Source organism: Talaromyces atroroseus (assembly GCF_001907595.1).
Source record: "Talaromyces atroroseus strain IBT 11181 chromosome Unknown scaffold_2, whole genome shotgun sequence".
Taxonomy (NCBI): Eukaryota; Fungi; Ascomycota; class Eurotiomycetes; order Eurotiales; family Trichocomaceae; genus Talaromyces; species Talaromyces atroroseus.
This window is the reverse complement of record NW_017971434.1, coordinates 2,824,696-2,840,717: the sequence shown is the minus strand read 5'-3', so window position 1 is coordinate 2,840,717 and position 16,022 is coordinate 2,824,696. Positions and strand designations below refer to the sequence as shown.

Genomic DNA, 16,022 nt, shown 5'->3' with positions numbered 1-16,022 from the left:
GAGGAGATGGAATATTAAATGGTGCCAAAAGAGACTGAGAACGAAACACTACGCGTCTTTATCTGATTGTTCGTTGATTGGGTCTGCTTGAGATATTGATATTCGGCGCTGCTGGAGGAAAAGAAATGGCGGAGGAATTCAAGAAACACAGTTTGAAGACTTTGAGTACTCGGAGTACGCCCCATATCAGACTTAACTCAGGCAACCATGAGCCCTTTGTCGATATGGAAGATGGAAGGCAACGGCTGAAGCACACATTTTCAGCACGGTCTCGTCGATCGCCCATTACAGCGATGAGGCTGACCCCTGGGAACGAACTGATCTCCCCATCACCCATATCCCCCACTGAATCTTCAGAGCTGCTGTTTCCGCCTCCGAGAAAGGTGCGCTCTCGCGGAAGCCCAGATCGATCGAAAGCGCCATCGATAATTTCCTATCATCGTAGCGATAGTTGGGATACGCACTCGGAAATCAGCAGCCACGACAGTCGTGGGTATCCATATGACCCATTTGCAGATTCCAGAGCGCCATCTCACGCAAGCAGCGATGACGACCATGTCAATACGCAGACAGTTTCGGAGAAGTACAACATCATGCCGACAGAGGCGCTGCTTTTATTCCCGGAAGATGTCGAGAAAGATGATTACCTGCATAATCCAGATCCTGCAGACAGAGAACGTGATTGCGACATCTGCAATCCAAGAGGATTGTGTAATGTGGGCGGTCTCGCACTTTTGATTGTTGGAATTATCGCATTGTTTATCGTTTACCCTGTGACGTACGTGTCTACTACGATTTTTTGTGCGTGAATTTCTCAATAACCGACTCATTTGATGTAGGACTTTTGTTGGCCAACTCTTTGAACACCATCAGGATCCATGCGCGGAGGATCCAATGTGTATTTCCATGAATACACCGCTTCTGAAGAACGTTAGGAGCGGTCTTATCGATCCTGCTACACCGAAGTCAGCTATGACGAAGAGATCAGCAGATGGCTCCGAGTGGCAGCTTGTCGTACGTCCTAAGTTAGTTTTTGTCGAGCATAGTCTAATATTTGCTCTAGTTTTCCGACGAATTCAACGTCCCCGGAAGGACCTTTTACGAAGGCGATGACGCCTTCTTTCAAGGCATGGATCTTTGGTATGGAGTGACACAGGATCTGGAGGTTAGACTAATGATTACTGTCTTTCACTAAAACTCCCTCAGCTGATTGTCTATGTTAGTGGTACGATCCCGACGCAATTACAACGAATGACGGTGTGCTGGAAATTCACTTTGATAACTTCGACAACCACAACCTGGGCTTCCGATCTGGCATGCTACAGTCCTGGAATCAAATGTGTTTCACAGGAGGGCGACTAGAAGCTAGTATATCACTGCCTGGACAGGGAGATATCTCTGGTTTCTGGCCTGGTTTCTGGGCAATGGGTAATCTTGGAAGAGCGGGATATGCAGCAACAACAGATGGGATGTGGCCGTACAGCTATGATGATATCTGCGATGCCGGCATCACGGCGAATCAGAGTTCCCCAGATGGAATGAGCTTTCTTCCTGGAATGCGTCTGCCTGCCTGCACGTGTCCAGGATCAGACCACCCAACACCGGGGAAGTCCAGAGGGGCTCCAGAAATTGATGTTATTGAGGCTAGTGTTACGGTGCTTGACGAGCAGCAAGACCGGATTGGTGTGGTATCACAAAGTTTGCAGCTGGCGCCGTACGATATATGGTATATGCCAGACTATGGTAGGTATTCTGTCTGTCGAGCTGCAGGATATAAATCTAACGTGACATGAATAGATTTTGCCGCTGTATACAACCCCTCAATTACATCCATCAATACCTACAGAGGAGGACCCTACCAGCAAGTTGCATCGGGGCTGACCAACCTCAACAATGACTGGTATGACGGCAAAGAGTATCAAGTATATGCATTCGAATACGCACCCGGTGCGGCGGGAAACGTGACGTGGTTCGTGGGCAGCGAGAAGACCTGGACTATTGACGCTCAGGCAGTTCGACCAAATGGCAACATCGGGCAGAGGGTGATCCCCATGGAACCGATGTACCCCATCATCAACTTTGGTATGTCGCCTTCGTTCGCCATGCTCAACTGGACGGGTCTCGCCACGACGTGGCCAGCTACGATGCGTGTGGACTATATTCGCATTTATCAGAATCCCGACGAAGTCAGTGTCACTTGTGATCCAGAAGGGTATGCAACGACGGACTATATCAAGAAACATCCAGAGCCATATCATAACCCTAACTTGACTCAATGGTAAGTTGGTTGTCTATTATACTTGTGTTGAAATAATGGACTGACTTGACTTCTAGGTCGGAGGCATACGACTGGCCTAAAAATTCGTTCGTTGACGGATGTTAATCTCTGTTCTTAGTGGGAATGGTCAATACTATACCGTTCATTATTGTACGTGGCGATTAACTGCCACAGTCTTGTATACACTCGTCATCCTGTTTTTTGATGTAGTCTAATCTTCGTGTTCTCTCTGTCTGAGTCAGACACGTCAACACATCACATCTCGATCAGCGGCGTTTCTCTTCTTGATTCTTGTATAGATTATTGTGCTGTTGTCTCTGCTGGTATTCCGTTCAATGCTATTTACCGTTTGTCTGTTGGATATAGTACCTTCAACTGCTGTAGAGCTGTAGTTAGGGCTTGTGGGGTCCGCGATAGACCAATCAAAGCCTGGCCCGCATTAATGATCAACGAACGACTTGATGTCGATGATCTAAACATATCACATCCAACACAACAACAAGACAACCAGAATGTCCAGGCCCAACACCTTAAAACACCATGAATAACAATCCAATCTTAGTCGACTCCGACACGGACTCGGATTCATCCATGTTCGCATCCCTCAACACCAACCAGCACAATGACAATAACTATAACAATTACACCCACCACCACCACCACCACCATCGCCACCACCACCATCGCCACCGCAATAACACCCATAACAATAATATCAACACCTCAAAAGACGCCACCCGCCGCGCCTCAACGCGCATGCACTCGCGCGAAATACGACATACAGCGCACTGCATCCTCGCGTCCAAGGAACTTCTTCTTCTGCACGCACTCGCATCCAACGAGTCCGTGCCGCGCACGCGCCGGCGCTTCATGGCCCAGGTGTTGGAACCGGATGATCCGGAGGCGGCGCTGGATGTTGCTCTGGATCATGCTGCTGCTGTTACTGCCGGCGGCGGCAGTGGTGGTGGTGGTGGTGGTGGTGGAAGAGGTAGGACGCCAGCGATTGGCGCGATTCAAGGGACTGCGGTGGCGAGTAGGAGGATGTTGAGGACGGGGAATGTGGTGGATGTGGTTGAGACGGATGATGCGAAGGGGTGGGAGCTGTGTCGAGGGTCGTCGTTGACGACGCCGCGGGCGGGGAAGAAGAAGTTGTACAATGTTAATGCTGGTTCGGCTCGGAAGAGGAGTCAGCAGCGGGTTGTTTCTGGATCTGCGTCTGCGTCTCCGTCTAGATCTGGGATACGGGCTGCCTCTGGGGCGGTGGGTGGTTATGGTAGCAGTAGTAGAGATCGAGATGATGATGTCGAAATGGAGGGTAGCTAACTACAGAGCAAAAATAAAATGAATAATTCAGATTCCACGTTTTGTATGTCACAACTATACTACTTACTACCTAAAGGGGAGGAGAAGGCCAAAACTAGGAGATTCATCGATCATGCCGTGCAAACGAAAAAAAAAAAAAAAAGAAGACAAACCTGAGAAGGGAAAGCGAATCCATGGTGGATAGATAGACATCAATCCTCATGGATTGAATGTATTGCATGTCAATAACAATAACGAAAAATGAAAAGAATAAATAACAAAAAAAGAACGGCACAATTCTTCGGTAAATCATAGACTAGGCACGAACAAAAACCACCAATGCCAACGTCTCATTCGATATTCTGATGATAAAACACCAAGAAACAGAAAATAGATTTTAGACGTAGTCTCAACTGCCTCCCCTGAGAGCGGTCAGGTAGTCAGTCAGTCTAGACTGCTTCCGCCTTGGCCGTGCCATTGCCGTTAGCAAAACTGCCGTTACTTGCACTGGCGTTACCATTACCATGAGGGCTACCCTTGATTCCCGTCGCGGCGCGCTTCTCATCATCACCGTCATCGTCGTAGTCCTCATCAACTTCCATCTTGCGAGCAGCAGGCTCATGCAATGGTGCTGGTTCCTTGCGAATTGTTTCTTCCTTCACTGGAGTCTGCGTGTCCGGTCCCGCAGAAGGCGGGTTAGATCCAGACGGAGCTGCCTCAGCTAGTGGCGGAATAGAAGGACCGCCAGGCTGCTGCATATGCTGAATAGATGGGAGAGTGTGCGGGTGATGCGCTGCTTCTGAAGGATGGTAGTTCTCATTGGCGCGACGAACCTCTGACGAGCTACGTCGGTGCAGTTCTCTAGGAGGAGTGACTCGACGGTTGATTTCATCAGCCTGACGAAGGCGGCTTTCCTCATTGGCAATCTTCTTTGACGGCGCTCCTTCAGCACTGTCCCATTCACGACCACGCTTCATCGCAGACGGAGGGCGGTCATCACGGTCACGGTCACGTGCGGCAGCATCAGCAGCTGTCAGGGCGGTAGCAGGAGCAGGCGCGCCACTGGCAATGCCTGTACTAGCGCCACTGCTCTGGAGACTAGGTCCGTAATGGAATTGCTGTTGAGGGTACGTAGGGCCCGGTGAAGATGGCCGATCGCCAATATCACGAATCGGGCGGATTTCAGTGGGAGGAGTGAATGGACGAACATAAGAGGGAGGAGCAGCTCCAGGAGCTGGCGCGCCATTCGGACCGCGGAAAGCAGCACCGTTAGGAGCGCGATCATGCGTACCTGGAGCCGGAGGCGCCAGCTGAGGTAAAGTGTGAGTCTGTGGATACGCATTGGGCGCTGGTGAACGGGGGGGAATCTGTGGTCCACGAGCCTCTGGGAAAGAAGATCGCACGGCTTCCTGGCGAGGGCTCGGATGCTGCACAGCAGTGGGACCGCGAAGAGCATCACGCTGATCGTAGGCTGCTGACGGCTGATGAGGAAGCGGAGCCGCATTCTGGAGTTCATTGATGCCACGATTCCAGTCAGCAATCTGGCGAGGTGGTGCTGGTGCTTGAGGAGGCGGGCCGCCGGTTGGAGCAGGAGCTCCCCACTGAGGAGCGGGTGGCGCTCCAACCCCTGGTCCCTGGTAGGCTTGTGGGTGAATATCTTGTGGAACCGGTGCCGGGGCGCTGGCCTGTGTTTGGCCTTGAGCCTGGCCTTGAAGGAGCTGCAAGCGAGCTTTGATGTGAACGTTCGTAGGATCCAGATCAGCCGCGCGACCGTACGCATCCAATGCATCGGCAGTCTGGTTGTTGCACGACTCATACAGCGTGCCAAGGTCATACCATACTTCCGAGATGTAGGGGTTAAGCCGGATGGCACGGGAGTAAGCATCAAGAGCATCGCGATATTGGTTGATCTGGTAATAGAGAACACCAATTGAGCACCAGAATGTAGGGTTGCGCCCGTCTCGGTAGACAGCTTGTTGGTAGGCTTCGTACGCCTTTGGATATTTCTGTTGAGACATGTAGCAACGACCAAGGAGGTACCAACTTTGCGCATCGTTGTTATCTTATCGGCGAAGTAATTATTAGCAAAGTCGTTCATGTGTTTAACGGGAGAGAAGAAAAAAAAAACAGAAAAAAAGAGAAATGGGGTATGCTAGTATGTAAGCGAAACTTACCTGCGCTGACCGACTTCTCCAGATATTCAATGGCCTTTTCCTGACTTGCGTAACTGGTGCTCTGTTGGTGGTACAGCCATCCGAGCTGTTGCAACACCTTGGCGTGATTCGGATCTTTATCGAGCACTCGGCGATAGGCCGCTTGGGCAGCGTCAAACTATGGTGTGCTCGATTAGTACCAAGGTGAGCGAAATTTTGTGTTGTGGAGGGGCAATAAGAGATCACTTACATCCTTTTGCTGCTCATGAACATGACCAATCTGGAAGTAGATGTCTTCTTCGGTCAAGGGGCGTGGAGGGTCATTGACGATATATTTGAAGCATTCCAAGCTTTGGTTGAACTTTTGCTGCTGCTTGTAAATGATTCCCAGGCGAAAATAGATTTCATTGGCCTTCTCAAAGTCTGGCGCCATGCGCATGACCTGAGAAAAGGCCTCTTCGGCATGGTCAAGAGACCCATAGCGATCATAGAGAATGCCGATACCGTACCACAGTTTGGGTTCCTTGATAATGATAAAGAGTATGATTAGCGACGATATCCGACAAAATTAAGGCGAATAAGAAACGAACCTTGGGGTCTCGGAGATGATAGAGCGCCTGCTGATAGGAAGTGTAGGCTTCCTGCAGGTTGTCCATCATAAGGTGGCAGTGACCTGGCCCGGCAAGTTAGTCAAAGGTGACACAAGAACAATCTCATTGATGTAACAAGGAATGCGTACCTAAGCTGCCCCAGGTCTCCCCACTCTGAGGATCTAGTTTGAGAACCTGTTGTAGATATTCGATGGCCTTGGGGAATTGCTCCCGAGTCCGCAGGATCTGGGAAATGGCGGTCATCGCGGGGATGGACCATTGGTTGTGTCGGAGTGCCTGCTCATAGGCACTCATACCGCCATCGAGGTCGCCCATCAATTCAGTCAGACTGCCTGTAGAGTTTTGTCAGTATTTTCTGCCCGCAGGCAACAGTAATAATAACCGACCACGAGGATGTAAAAGACACGCGGGAGAAAAGAGAAAGGGAATAGCCTACCGATTTGAAGCCACACTTGCTCGTTCAGAGCAGCGATTTTTTGCGCAGTTGTCAGCGGCGAGCCCTTCTGGGCCTGCGACTGCACAGACAGGTGACCGTTCATCTGTGGGTGAACTGCCAGAGGACCATGATGGGGAGGCACGCCTCCGGGCGGCGAGGGTTGAGGATGGGCCATCTTCTCTCGCGTCGCGGCTCGAGCGATTGTCTCACACGCGCCGCGAAAGGGTCAAAGAATTATAATTATAAATAGGGTGCAAATAACTCCTGAATGGCGAACAGTGATGCGCAATGCGTGCGACGGACACAGTGCGGTTGGATACGTGGGAAGGAGAAACGGGGGTGGGTGGCAGTCAGCCGTCAGCCGGCAGGCAGCCTCAGGCAGGTAGGCAAGCAGGCAAGCGTCGTAGCCGGACAGCTGGCTGGAATGCAGAGAGTGAGCTGGCAGTGGTAGTGAACGATAATACGAAGAGAGAGGCAAAGAGAGAGGGGGGAAGAGAGCAGGGAAGCAGCAAGACGATGGGAGGGGGGGGGGGAACGGCTTCAGGAGAGAGAGAGGAGAGAAGGGAGAGAAAGAGCGAGCGAGCGAGAGGATGGGCTTTTTCTCGAGGGGCGGGCGGCAGAGGGTGATTTTTGCCAAGCGGCGCTAGTGGTTGTGCAGCTCGCACCCAGAGAGGGCAAGTCAGCCAAAAAGGCAGCACGGAAGGAGCGAGCCTTAGCTAAGCATGCGTTGGGCGGGTTAGCGTGGCTGGTCGGTGGTGGTCACGGGGCTAGCCTGGACTAGTCCGGCGCAGGAGACAAGATGAGCTTGAGCCTTGACGCCTGAGGCTGCCCGCCTATGAACATTACTTAAGCAATCGCTAGTCCAGGGGAGGCAATGGACAGCCACAGTGGGGCCCGATGAATTTCTGATCTGAGTCGCTCATTCCTGCTCCGACGCTTCCATGCTGGCTACGTAGGGCGGCTAACTCTGTGCAGCGTGCACTGACGTCGCATTCAACTTTCAGGCTCAGTTCCTTCGGCCCCATGGCAATTATACTCCGTAGTGCTGAAGCCCAAAGTGGCTAATGTGTGATGTTGAGTCTTGACTGTAAGTGAAACAATTCGAGTCAACTCGTGGCAGAAGTGAAAAAGGTGTCAGTGTCAAGAATACGGAGGTGGATCATTGGACGAGATGAGATCGGATCGTCCATAATTCTGTCATTCCTATGAGATGAACTGAACTATGTAGTACTCCTCCTCCTCCTCCTCCTCCTCCTCCTTCTAGTAAAAAGCGCCAAACAACAAAGAAAGGCATGGCACTATTTCCCAGCTAATTCTTTGTTCTGTAACCGTGATGAATTAATTCTAGGGTGGGAAACGAGCAGGACGGCGACTACCAACTAGGGTGGGGTGGGGGTTGCTGGCCTCGGGTTTGTTGTGCAGCCAAGCCAAGCAACGGATACGGTAGGCCCACCAGCAATCCAAAATAGCGCCAAGCCGTGCCAATTAGTCACTGCGTAGTTACTCCGTAGCGTTATCAGTGGCTGAGCCTGGAAAGCGGGGCCAGCTCCACTGCATGGTCCCGTAGGTGCATGTGGTCCGTGGGCAAACAAAGCTGCGCTAAGCTCCCAACTAAAACAGTACTAGCGACGTTACGTGCCCGAATGCGGCTAGTGCAGAATTAGCCCACCCGTGCCTACTGCCGAGCATCCTTTCCCTCTCTCTTTCTTTTTTTTTTCCTTCTCGTTTTTGGCTTCCCCACCTGGCACCCACCCACCCACACACTGGCTTGCTAAAAGCCTAAAGTAGTTATTATGAGTTTGGTCCAACCCGTAACGTTCTGCGACGGGCTCGTTACGGAGCCATGCCTAAAATAGCCCCGGACCCCCCCGGGCTTTCGTGATGATGATGGGTGGGCCTGCCCGACTCCACCTAGACGAAACAGGAATGGCTTGGCGGCTGGCACTAAGTTCATCGACGATTCTATTATTTATTATTCTATCCCTTGTCCGTGTTCACTCTGTTCGCTGTGCGCTGTTTGCTCGCGGGCTGATCCTCCTTGGTAGGCTCTGCGTACTCTGTATGGCTCTCTAAAAATATGATGGATCCCAAGCTTCGATTGCCGCACATATAGTACTCGGTATAGAGTCGAGTGACTGCATCGTACATACTGCATAATCATATTAACAGTGCATGTGCCCATACGCTGCAGTCATGATGCCGCACACAATGCCGATTCATGACTTAATGCCGTGTCTAGGTTGTGGACTTAGTTTCCAGATTCATTATGACGATGTCTTCCAAACAGGGTACTCCGTGTCTCTGCCATGCAAAGAGGAGGCTCTGACTGTCGGACACGTCTCTTGATTCGCCCAGGTCAGCGCGTGCATATGTCCGTACAGAGTACATGATCCGGCAGTGTGTTGACCTTGCAGGGTTGGCAACTTGCATGGCGTGACTGACCCTAGCAGGGTGTTACAGACAAAATCAATTGATAGATGCTACCAACCAACCAACCAACGACGTACTGACTTATCTATTGACTAACTATTACCCATGCATTTAATCTCATCAAACTAGTTACTAATGACCTGTTTCATTCTCTGCCGCTGCCGCAATCACTAGCCACATATCCAGCCACATCCCCCATCCATGCCTTGATTTTCAGGCCGCCTAATCTATCCTACGGAGGACGGAGTGCCCGGAATTTTCCTGTGCGTGTTTTATCTTCGCCCCCCCACTCGTTCTGCTGTCCAAGGAAATATTTGACGGCCTGTCAAAGTTGTGTGTGTGTGTGTGTCAAAAAACTCAAACGCAAAATTCCGGCCAGTGGGTCAGTATACCCTATTTTTTTTTTCTTTTCACTTCGTTTCGTCGTCTCCATCAAATCTGAACGGCGTAAGCTCCGAATAAGCTTTCGGTGAGAGTCTGATTAAGTATATTCGAGAACAATCAAACAGAAGAAAAATATTAAATAAGCAAGACATGACAGAAGAGAAAGAAAAAATATTCGCTGCATTCCACTCGGTTGATGGCATGAGCGTACGTAATTTGGCATACCCGAGCCTCCACTTTATGACCACGTATCTGTATCTGCTATCCGGCCCCAGCCGTTGTGTCCTTATTTAGCATCTCGATCGCTGGTTCAATGTTTACAGAGTAACTACATAATAACCAGTAATTGTGACTTGACATCACGATGAATTCATGCAAGCTTTATTACATATCCCCGAGCTGTAATTGGCCAGACTCAATATGACGGGGAATGATAGGGAAGATGAAGCCCTCCCGCCACCCCCGCCAATGCCTTGTATTTCCGGCCAGTAATAACTTGCGGATTGTATTGTTCAAGTAAGTTGATCTTCTGGCTGTCTGCCAATCATGTAAGGTATACAGCAGATGACAGCTGATATTAAACAGGATGATCTATGAGTGTTCGTCTCGATTCTATTTGCAAAAGCATGCAGTCTTATGTACTACTTAGGAAATGCATAAACGGGTGACAGGCAGTTTACGCACTTTAAGCTACAGCTTATTCCCAATTAGATATTTCCAGCTCATCTCTAGAAGAAAAAAAAAGGCTTGCAAAAACCACCGTATGTTATTGTTTGTTTGTCCATTTGATATAACAAAAGATCATGACTTAAACCCCAGAAAATACAGGAGATGCCCATTCTATCCATGAAAAGCAAAGACATATCGTCTCGAGACAAATAAGATCAACAATGAGAATAAAAAGGTATATCATTTCAAAACTTCCAACTCCTCTTCCCTCCCCATGCGGAAAAAAAAAAGGATATCCACCTAGTAAACCTAGGTTCGATTTTATACGCGATCTACCACCCTGGGACCAAACCGGGACACTTGAAATACTTCCAGGACCGGTTATCCTCATTTCCATTCCAATACTGTCACAACAGTTAGCAAAGTCATACTACTCAAAAGGCAAAAGGTAAGTCCAGGGGATAACTCACAAGTGCGTTCAGCGTGAAACATCTCAACGAGAAAACCGTTTTGACGCCATTGGGACATGCTATGGTGGGTTCATTGGGGGATGTTTTCCAGCAATAGGGCTCGGCGGAGTCGGCGATTTCTGGTCCGGCTCTTTTCACGCGTGGTTCGCTGCTGTTGGTGTTGATTGGCAAGGCGCTGGTGAGCGTCAGAAAGGATGAGAGGACTGGGAGGAGCTTCATGTTTGGACTTGTTTCTTGATTGAGGCCCGTTCTTGGTTGGAGGACTGGGCGTTGTGTAACAAGACTGGTATCTATGGATGGTCAAATTGGGAGGGTTTGGGAAGAAGAAAAAAGGAAAGCCAAGGGGTAGCGTGCAAGATTTATACTCGGTGTGTGATGGATACCTAGCAGGCAGTCAATCAATTCTACTTCGCTGTCTTCCAGGAAAGCTCGATGCCTGTGCCTGGTAATTACTGCCTGGTAGTGAGATATTCAAAAATAGAATTCGTGTAGCCGATGCCTAGTTATATACTCTCAGTGTTCGGCTGGAATGGCAGGCAGAGACACTTGGGGCTTGGAGCCTGCGGCAGTACCAGACCGGGCTGCACCTGCGATTTCCCCGGTTGATTAATTTTAATATTGGACAAAAAAGAAAGATAGTATATTAAAGACTCCAAGGCAGTCAAGCAGAAGCCTGGAAGCAATCATCTCGACACCGTAGGCTACCTAGGTACGATCTGTGACTTTGCTCGAAGATGTTCAATTTTCGAAGATAAGTAGATCGAGCTATATCCACTTGCAGGGTAAACACCAATCCGAGACCTAATATGTAATATCTAATACTTGGAATCCAATATTGTCAGTTTGAAAATTAGATGCTTTGTTCGCGAGAAATTCAGGGATAATTAAGATACGGATAGCTGCTCTCTAGCTGGTCTGATAAATAGGTATTCACACAGAGGTCAACGAAGAAGTAGAATGATGTCACGTGGTGACTGTCCGCCGGCTCACGACGAGATTGACGTTGAGGGTAGTTCTTTAATCAGACCTCATGACATTCATGGTTCGTATATCTAAAAGACAGGAGATACTCTCTTCAAGACTTTTCTTTCAACAACGGGATATGACATTTAGAAGCCGAGTCCTTATACACAAGTACTTAGAGCTATCTCATCAACACATTCGAGCCTCCATAATTTGTCCGATAAATATGGAAAAGACATGAGTTGGCCTTCCTAATGCAGAAATTGTCACACTGTTGCACGGGATTTGGACTATCCTCGAGGAGGTAGCCCGTACCTCTTGTCCAAAGGCCATAAGGTGCTGAACCAGGATCTCAATCCGCTGCCCAATGCGGACGGTGTCGTGCCCACGGACTCGTGCGCGTTGAGCAAGCTGAGCGGTGAGGTCGTTGCCCGCTGCTTTGCCGCCGATATCTACGCTCTGCGCATTGGGGATGCGTTGTCTCCGGAACAGTACGTCACCCGGCCAGAGACCCGGAAAGCGCAATGGTTGGAACTAAATTGATACTCGCGGTCTAGGCCAGATGTGCCACCTAGCCGTGGAGAAGGATGGCTTGGGCTTCCTGGTGGTTCAATGCCAACAACAATAACAACAACACCATCATCACCACGGTGCCGACGGAGGGATTACTCAAGAAGACCTACCTCTCTAAACGAGTAGGGCCGAGTGAGTGATAGATGCTGCAAGCATTGATTGCCATCTCAACGCGGTTGGAATGCAGACGTTAGCAGTTGAAGAGCTGGGAAGTAGCATGCATCATCTGGCCACTACAGCGCCGCTTATGTACTCCCGGCGGGCTGTGCGTCCCGTTCCGCACATGCCGCTCAGAGTCAGAAGTGCCTGCCTACCTAGGTAGGTATAGGCGGATGGACGAGAAGACGAGAGATACTGCGTCGAACGGTGTCAATCAAGGCCCCTGAGTTTTGACTGGAAGCGACTGCAACCTCCGAGTCATCTAGTATAAGCACAACGGAGGGATAATGGCCAAGTATTGAACTAGGCACTCCATATTAATTATTATATTTCTAACTTAGGGTTATCGCGAATGCCCCAGGTGACCGGAAGGCTGTATCCATGTCGACGTCTACCTAGAGTAACTGTATATGCTTGGCACGGCTCGACCCTTCACATGTCTTCTTCAGTTTGCTCTTTTTGTTTTTTTTTTTTTTTTTTTTTTTTTTTTTTTTTTTTTTTTTTTTTGGGTCATGTCGACTGCCTGATGGAGATAGTGCTGGTTTCAATGTTACCGGGTGCACGGCACAGCTCGGATGCCTAATGCACTTGATGCATGCATTCTACGTTATCAGATGCTTTGTTCATGCTGCTTCGTATCGACTAGTGTATTACAAACCCAGCATTTACGTACTAATCATAAGAGTAAGACAAGAGTTATATATTGTTGCCAAGTTGGACTGGTTCAATCGACCACTTCAGCTCATTATTAACTCGCACTACGTACTACGTAACTATATCCATGGACGCGGTCAGGGCTAAATTAGTTATAATGATACGATAACGTCTTGGCGCGACAACAAGAGAGAGAGGGAAAAAGAAAAGTTTTCAATATGTCAAGTTCCACTGTTTCAAGCTTGGAGAAGTATGGTTGTAGGCTCGGCGGGTTTGACTGGACGGGTTGGAAATACTTCCCTCGCCAATGGCATCACCTGATACTAGGTAGGTACATGCGGCGTAGGAAGCCATGAGTCATGACTCTGATCGACAGTTCTCCGCCAGAAACACACACGCACACACACAAATCCATGTCGAATTGCTTCGTCCGTGAGCAGTGTCACGCCGAGACATTGGCAAAGCTAGGCACGCAAATTCGCCGCCTGAGCTGGAAACTGATATATATATATTATATATGTGTGTGTGTGTGTTTGCCGCGGCAATCAGACTCGTATGCCAGCACTGCAGCGTCGCGGTAACATGCTTAGCGATATAGCTGTATAGAATAAATATATAGATCGTAGACATGTATTAGCAAGTAACTTGGACTGCCAAGCCCCGATGTAATACAGTCAGCGAAATACCGTATCGGACCCGCAGCAAAAACGGCCAAGCGCGCTACTCTAGCGGCCCAGCCAATGACCGCCCGCCCAGCCGCGGCTTGGGCATGCCAAGAGGCTCGGCATGCTCTTGGCGGGTTTCTGGTCTTTTTTGTTCTCGTTGCTGGACCGAAGAAATGCCTCTCCGCCGGGCATTTCCTCTTGGCGGGAAGCGCTCTCTGGCGATTCCGCTCTCCTTCTCTGCTGCTTCCTCCCTGATGCTCCTCCTCCTGCCTCCGCCCGCCGTTCTGCTGCGGAGCAGCTGTGTCGTCGTCGTTCTGTATATCTAGGGGACCTCTGCCCATCCCCTCCCCCCTCCGCTGATCCCTGGAGTGTCTGTCCTACCTGTGCCCTCATCATCGACAACCCTACATTCCACACCCTGGGTCGACAATGTACTACTGACTACTGAGCAACCCAGGGAGCCGCAGGCCTTCGGAGAGAAAGAAAAGAGAGAGAGAGACAGACGACACCTCCTCCTACCATGCCACGAGAACCTGGACATGGACATGGACAAGACGTGTCTTTGACTCCCTTGCCAATTGCTGCTGGAGACGAGCAGGTTGCCGCTGCTATTTCATACTCGAACAGCTTTATCCACGTCTCGCCAAAGCAGCAGCAGCAGCAGCAATATCGTAAACAACAGCAGTACCCGCCCAGTGTCTCGTCAACCCCCCTCAATTGCTATCCAGTCCCAACAGCCTCGTCGCCCGAGGCTCGTATCTCTATGTCGGGGTCGTCTGCGGGCTCGTACTCGATATCTCCGGGGGTCAACTGGAATTCCGCCCCCATGTCATCATCGTCATCATCACACCCCAAGGAAACACATACTCATACTCATACACATGCACATGCACATACGCATGCAGATGCCCCTCGAGCAGAAGCAGGCCTCGTCACGGAATCGCACAAAGATGACCGTGCCGGGCTCAGCTGGACTGCCGACATTTCGCTGTCCGATGGCCGCAACTCGCGCAGCCTCCACGACGCTCCAAACACCGTGACTGTATATGCATCCGAAGACAAAGAGAGGGAACCCCTTCGAGAGCCCAATGCGGTTTTGGTACTGGTGAGTTGTCTCTGCGCGCCCCTCCGTAGGCTTGATTTGCTGATTATGTAGCTCTTGTTTTCGACACCGATACCTTTCTTCTCAATATGCACCGCCATCTACACACTCATTGCTTTGTTCCTGGTGGTTTTCACGACTCCTCTTCGATTCTGTCCGCCTACCGCATTCTTCCGCTCGACCACATTCTCTACCCAGCTTTGCAGGTTACTTGCGCCGGCACTGCGCAACCACGAACGTCTTGCTCAATCTAGTGCTTCTTCAGACTACCAGCACCACGCCAGCTCCTCTCCTTACAATAACAACAACAATACTCGCAGTGGCACTACCGACCACTTCTCTGCAATCTGGTTGATTGTAGTTCTCACTCTGGCCCCAGTCTTGTGCATGGGACTGTTGCTCGCAGTCTGGATTGCCGCATTTTTCTGGATCTTTGCCATGATTCTCGGTAACCCTGACGGCACCGAAAAGGGCGATGATGGCCGTGCCGCTGTTCTCGGCGTGAATGCCTGGTGGCAGACGTGGCTGAACAAGAGTCGAATCCGCCGATTCCGATAATTGTCTTTTACGCCTCTCGTTTCTCTTATTACTTACTTTCCTCGACCTTAAAAAGGAAAAAAGGAAGATTTTTTTTTAAAAAAAAAGAAAAGTATGATTTGAAAAGAGAACAAACCTTTCTTCCATTCTCCATCTATTTCATCCACCTCCATACAGATAGCATTTTCAGGTGTTGGCGCATTTAGCATTTCTTTTTCTCCGCCCTTTTTTTATCCCCTTGGAACTGAATTCTAACAAATTAACAACATATAATTTGGGATGGATGGGACTCTTTTTTTTTCAATCAGCATAAATGATCAAACTGTGCATGGGGCATGATACTATATTTTGATATGCGAGGTGGGATAATCTCTATGATAACTACATTTTAGGGCATCTTTTTCATTGTTCCAAGATACCAAATGCTTTAGTTAGGTACTTATTCTACTTGACTATATGCTTAGCATTCATGGATATTTTTTTTTGTCTAAAAGACACTGACTGCACAGTGATGTATAGTTATGTAAAAAATAGGGTATTATTTAAGTTGCCTACCTAATAAAAGAATAACACAAACACCTTTTTTTTTTCTCTTTTCCCTTTCTCGTATCAATTTGTTCTGTTTCACCTGTTCAG

At 49.5% G+C, this 16,022-nt stretch overlaps 4 protein-coding genes across 4 annotated transcripts; 2 read left to right on the top strand and 2 right to left on the bottom strand.

The window, feature by feature from the left end:
* Positions 1 to 125: 125 nt before the first annotated feature.
* On the top strand, positions 126 to 3,601 carry UA08_03040 (hypothetical protein; the record flags this gene model as incomplete). Its single annotated transcript, XM_020265149.1, has 8 exons — positions 126 to 778; positions 840 to 1,014; positions 1,064 to 1,165; positions 1,224 to 1,743; positions 1,798 to 2,278; positions 2,335 to 2,364; positions 2,397 to 2,428; positions 2,841 to 3,601. The coding sequence occupies 8 exons, from the start codon at positions 126 to 128 to the stop codon at positions 3,599 to 3,601; spliced, it is 2,754 nt and encodes a 917-aa protein (XP_020122429.1).
* A 428-nt stretch (positions 3,602 to 4,029) lies between these two features.
* On the bottom strand, positions 4,030 to 6,955 carry UA08_03039 (hypothetical protein; the record flags this gene model as incomplete). The annotated part of the gene is made up of 6 exons (XM_020265147.1): positions 4,030 to 5,642; positions 5,755 to 5,911; positions 5,984 to 6,256; positions 6,324 to 6,406; positions 6,473 to 6,676; positions 6,781 to 6,955. The coding sequence occupies 6 exons, from the start codon at positions 6,953 to 6,955 to the stop codon at positions 4,030 to 4,032; spliced, it is 2,505 nt and encodes an 834-aa protein (XP_020122430.1).
* A 3,640-nt stretch (positions 6,956 to 10,595) lies between these two features.
* On the bottom strand, positions 10,596 to 10,952 carry UA08_03038 (hypothetical protein; the record flags this gene model as incomplete). Its single annotated transcript, XM_020265146.1, has 2 exons — positions 10,596 to 10,667; positions 10,734 to 10,952. 2 exons carry the CDS (start codon positions 10,950 to 10,952, stop codon positions 10,596 to 10,598), a joined length of 291 nt encoding a protein of 96 aa, XP_020122433.1.
* A 3,315-nt stretch (positions 10,953 to 14,267) lies between these two features.
* Positions 14,268 to 15,407, top strand: UA08_03037 (hypothetical protein; the record flags this gene model as incomplete). The annotated part of the gene is made up of 2 exons (XM_020265145.1): positions 14,268 to 14,852; positions 14,904 to 15,407. 2 exons carry the CDS (start codon positions 14,268 to 14,270, stop codon positions 15,405 to 15,407), a joined length of 1,089 nt encoding a protein of 362 aa, XP_020122434.1.
* Positions 15,408 to 16,022: the final 615 nt, after the last annotated feature.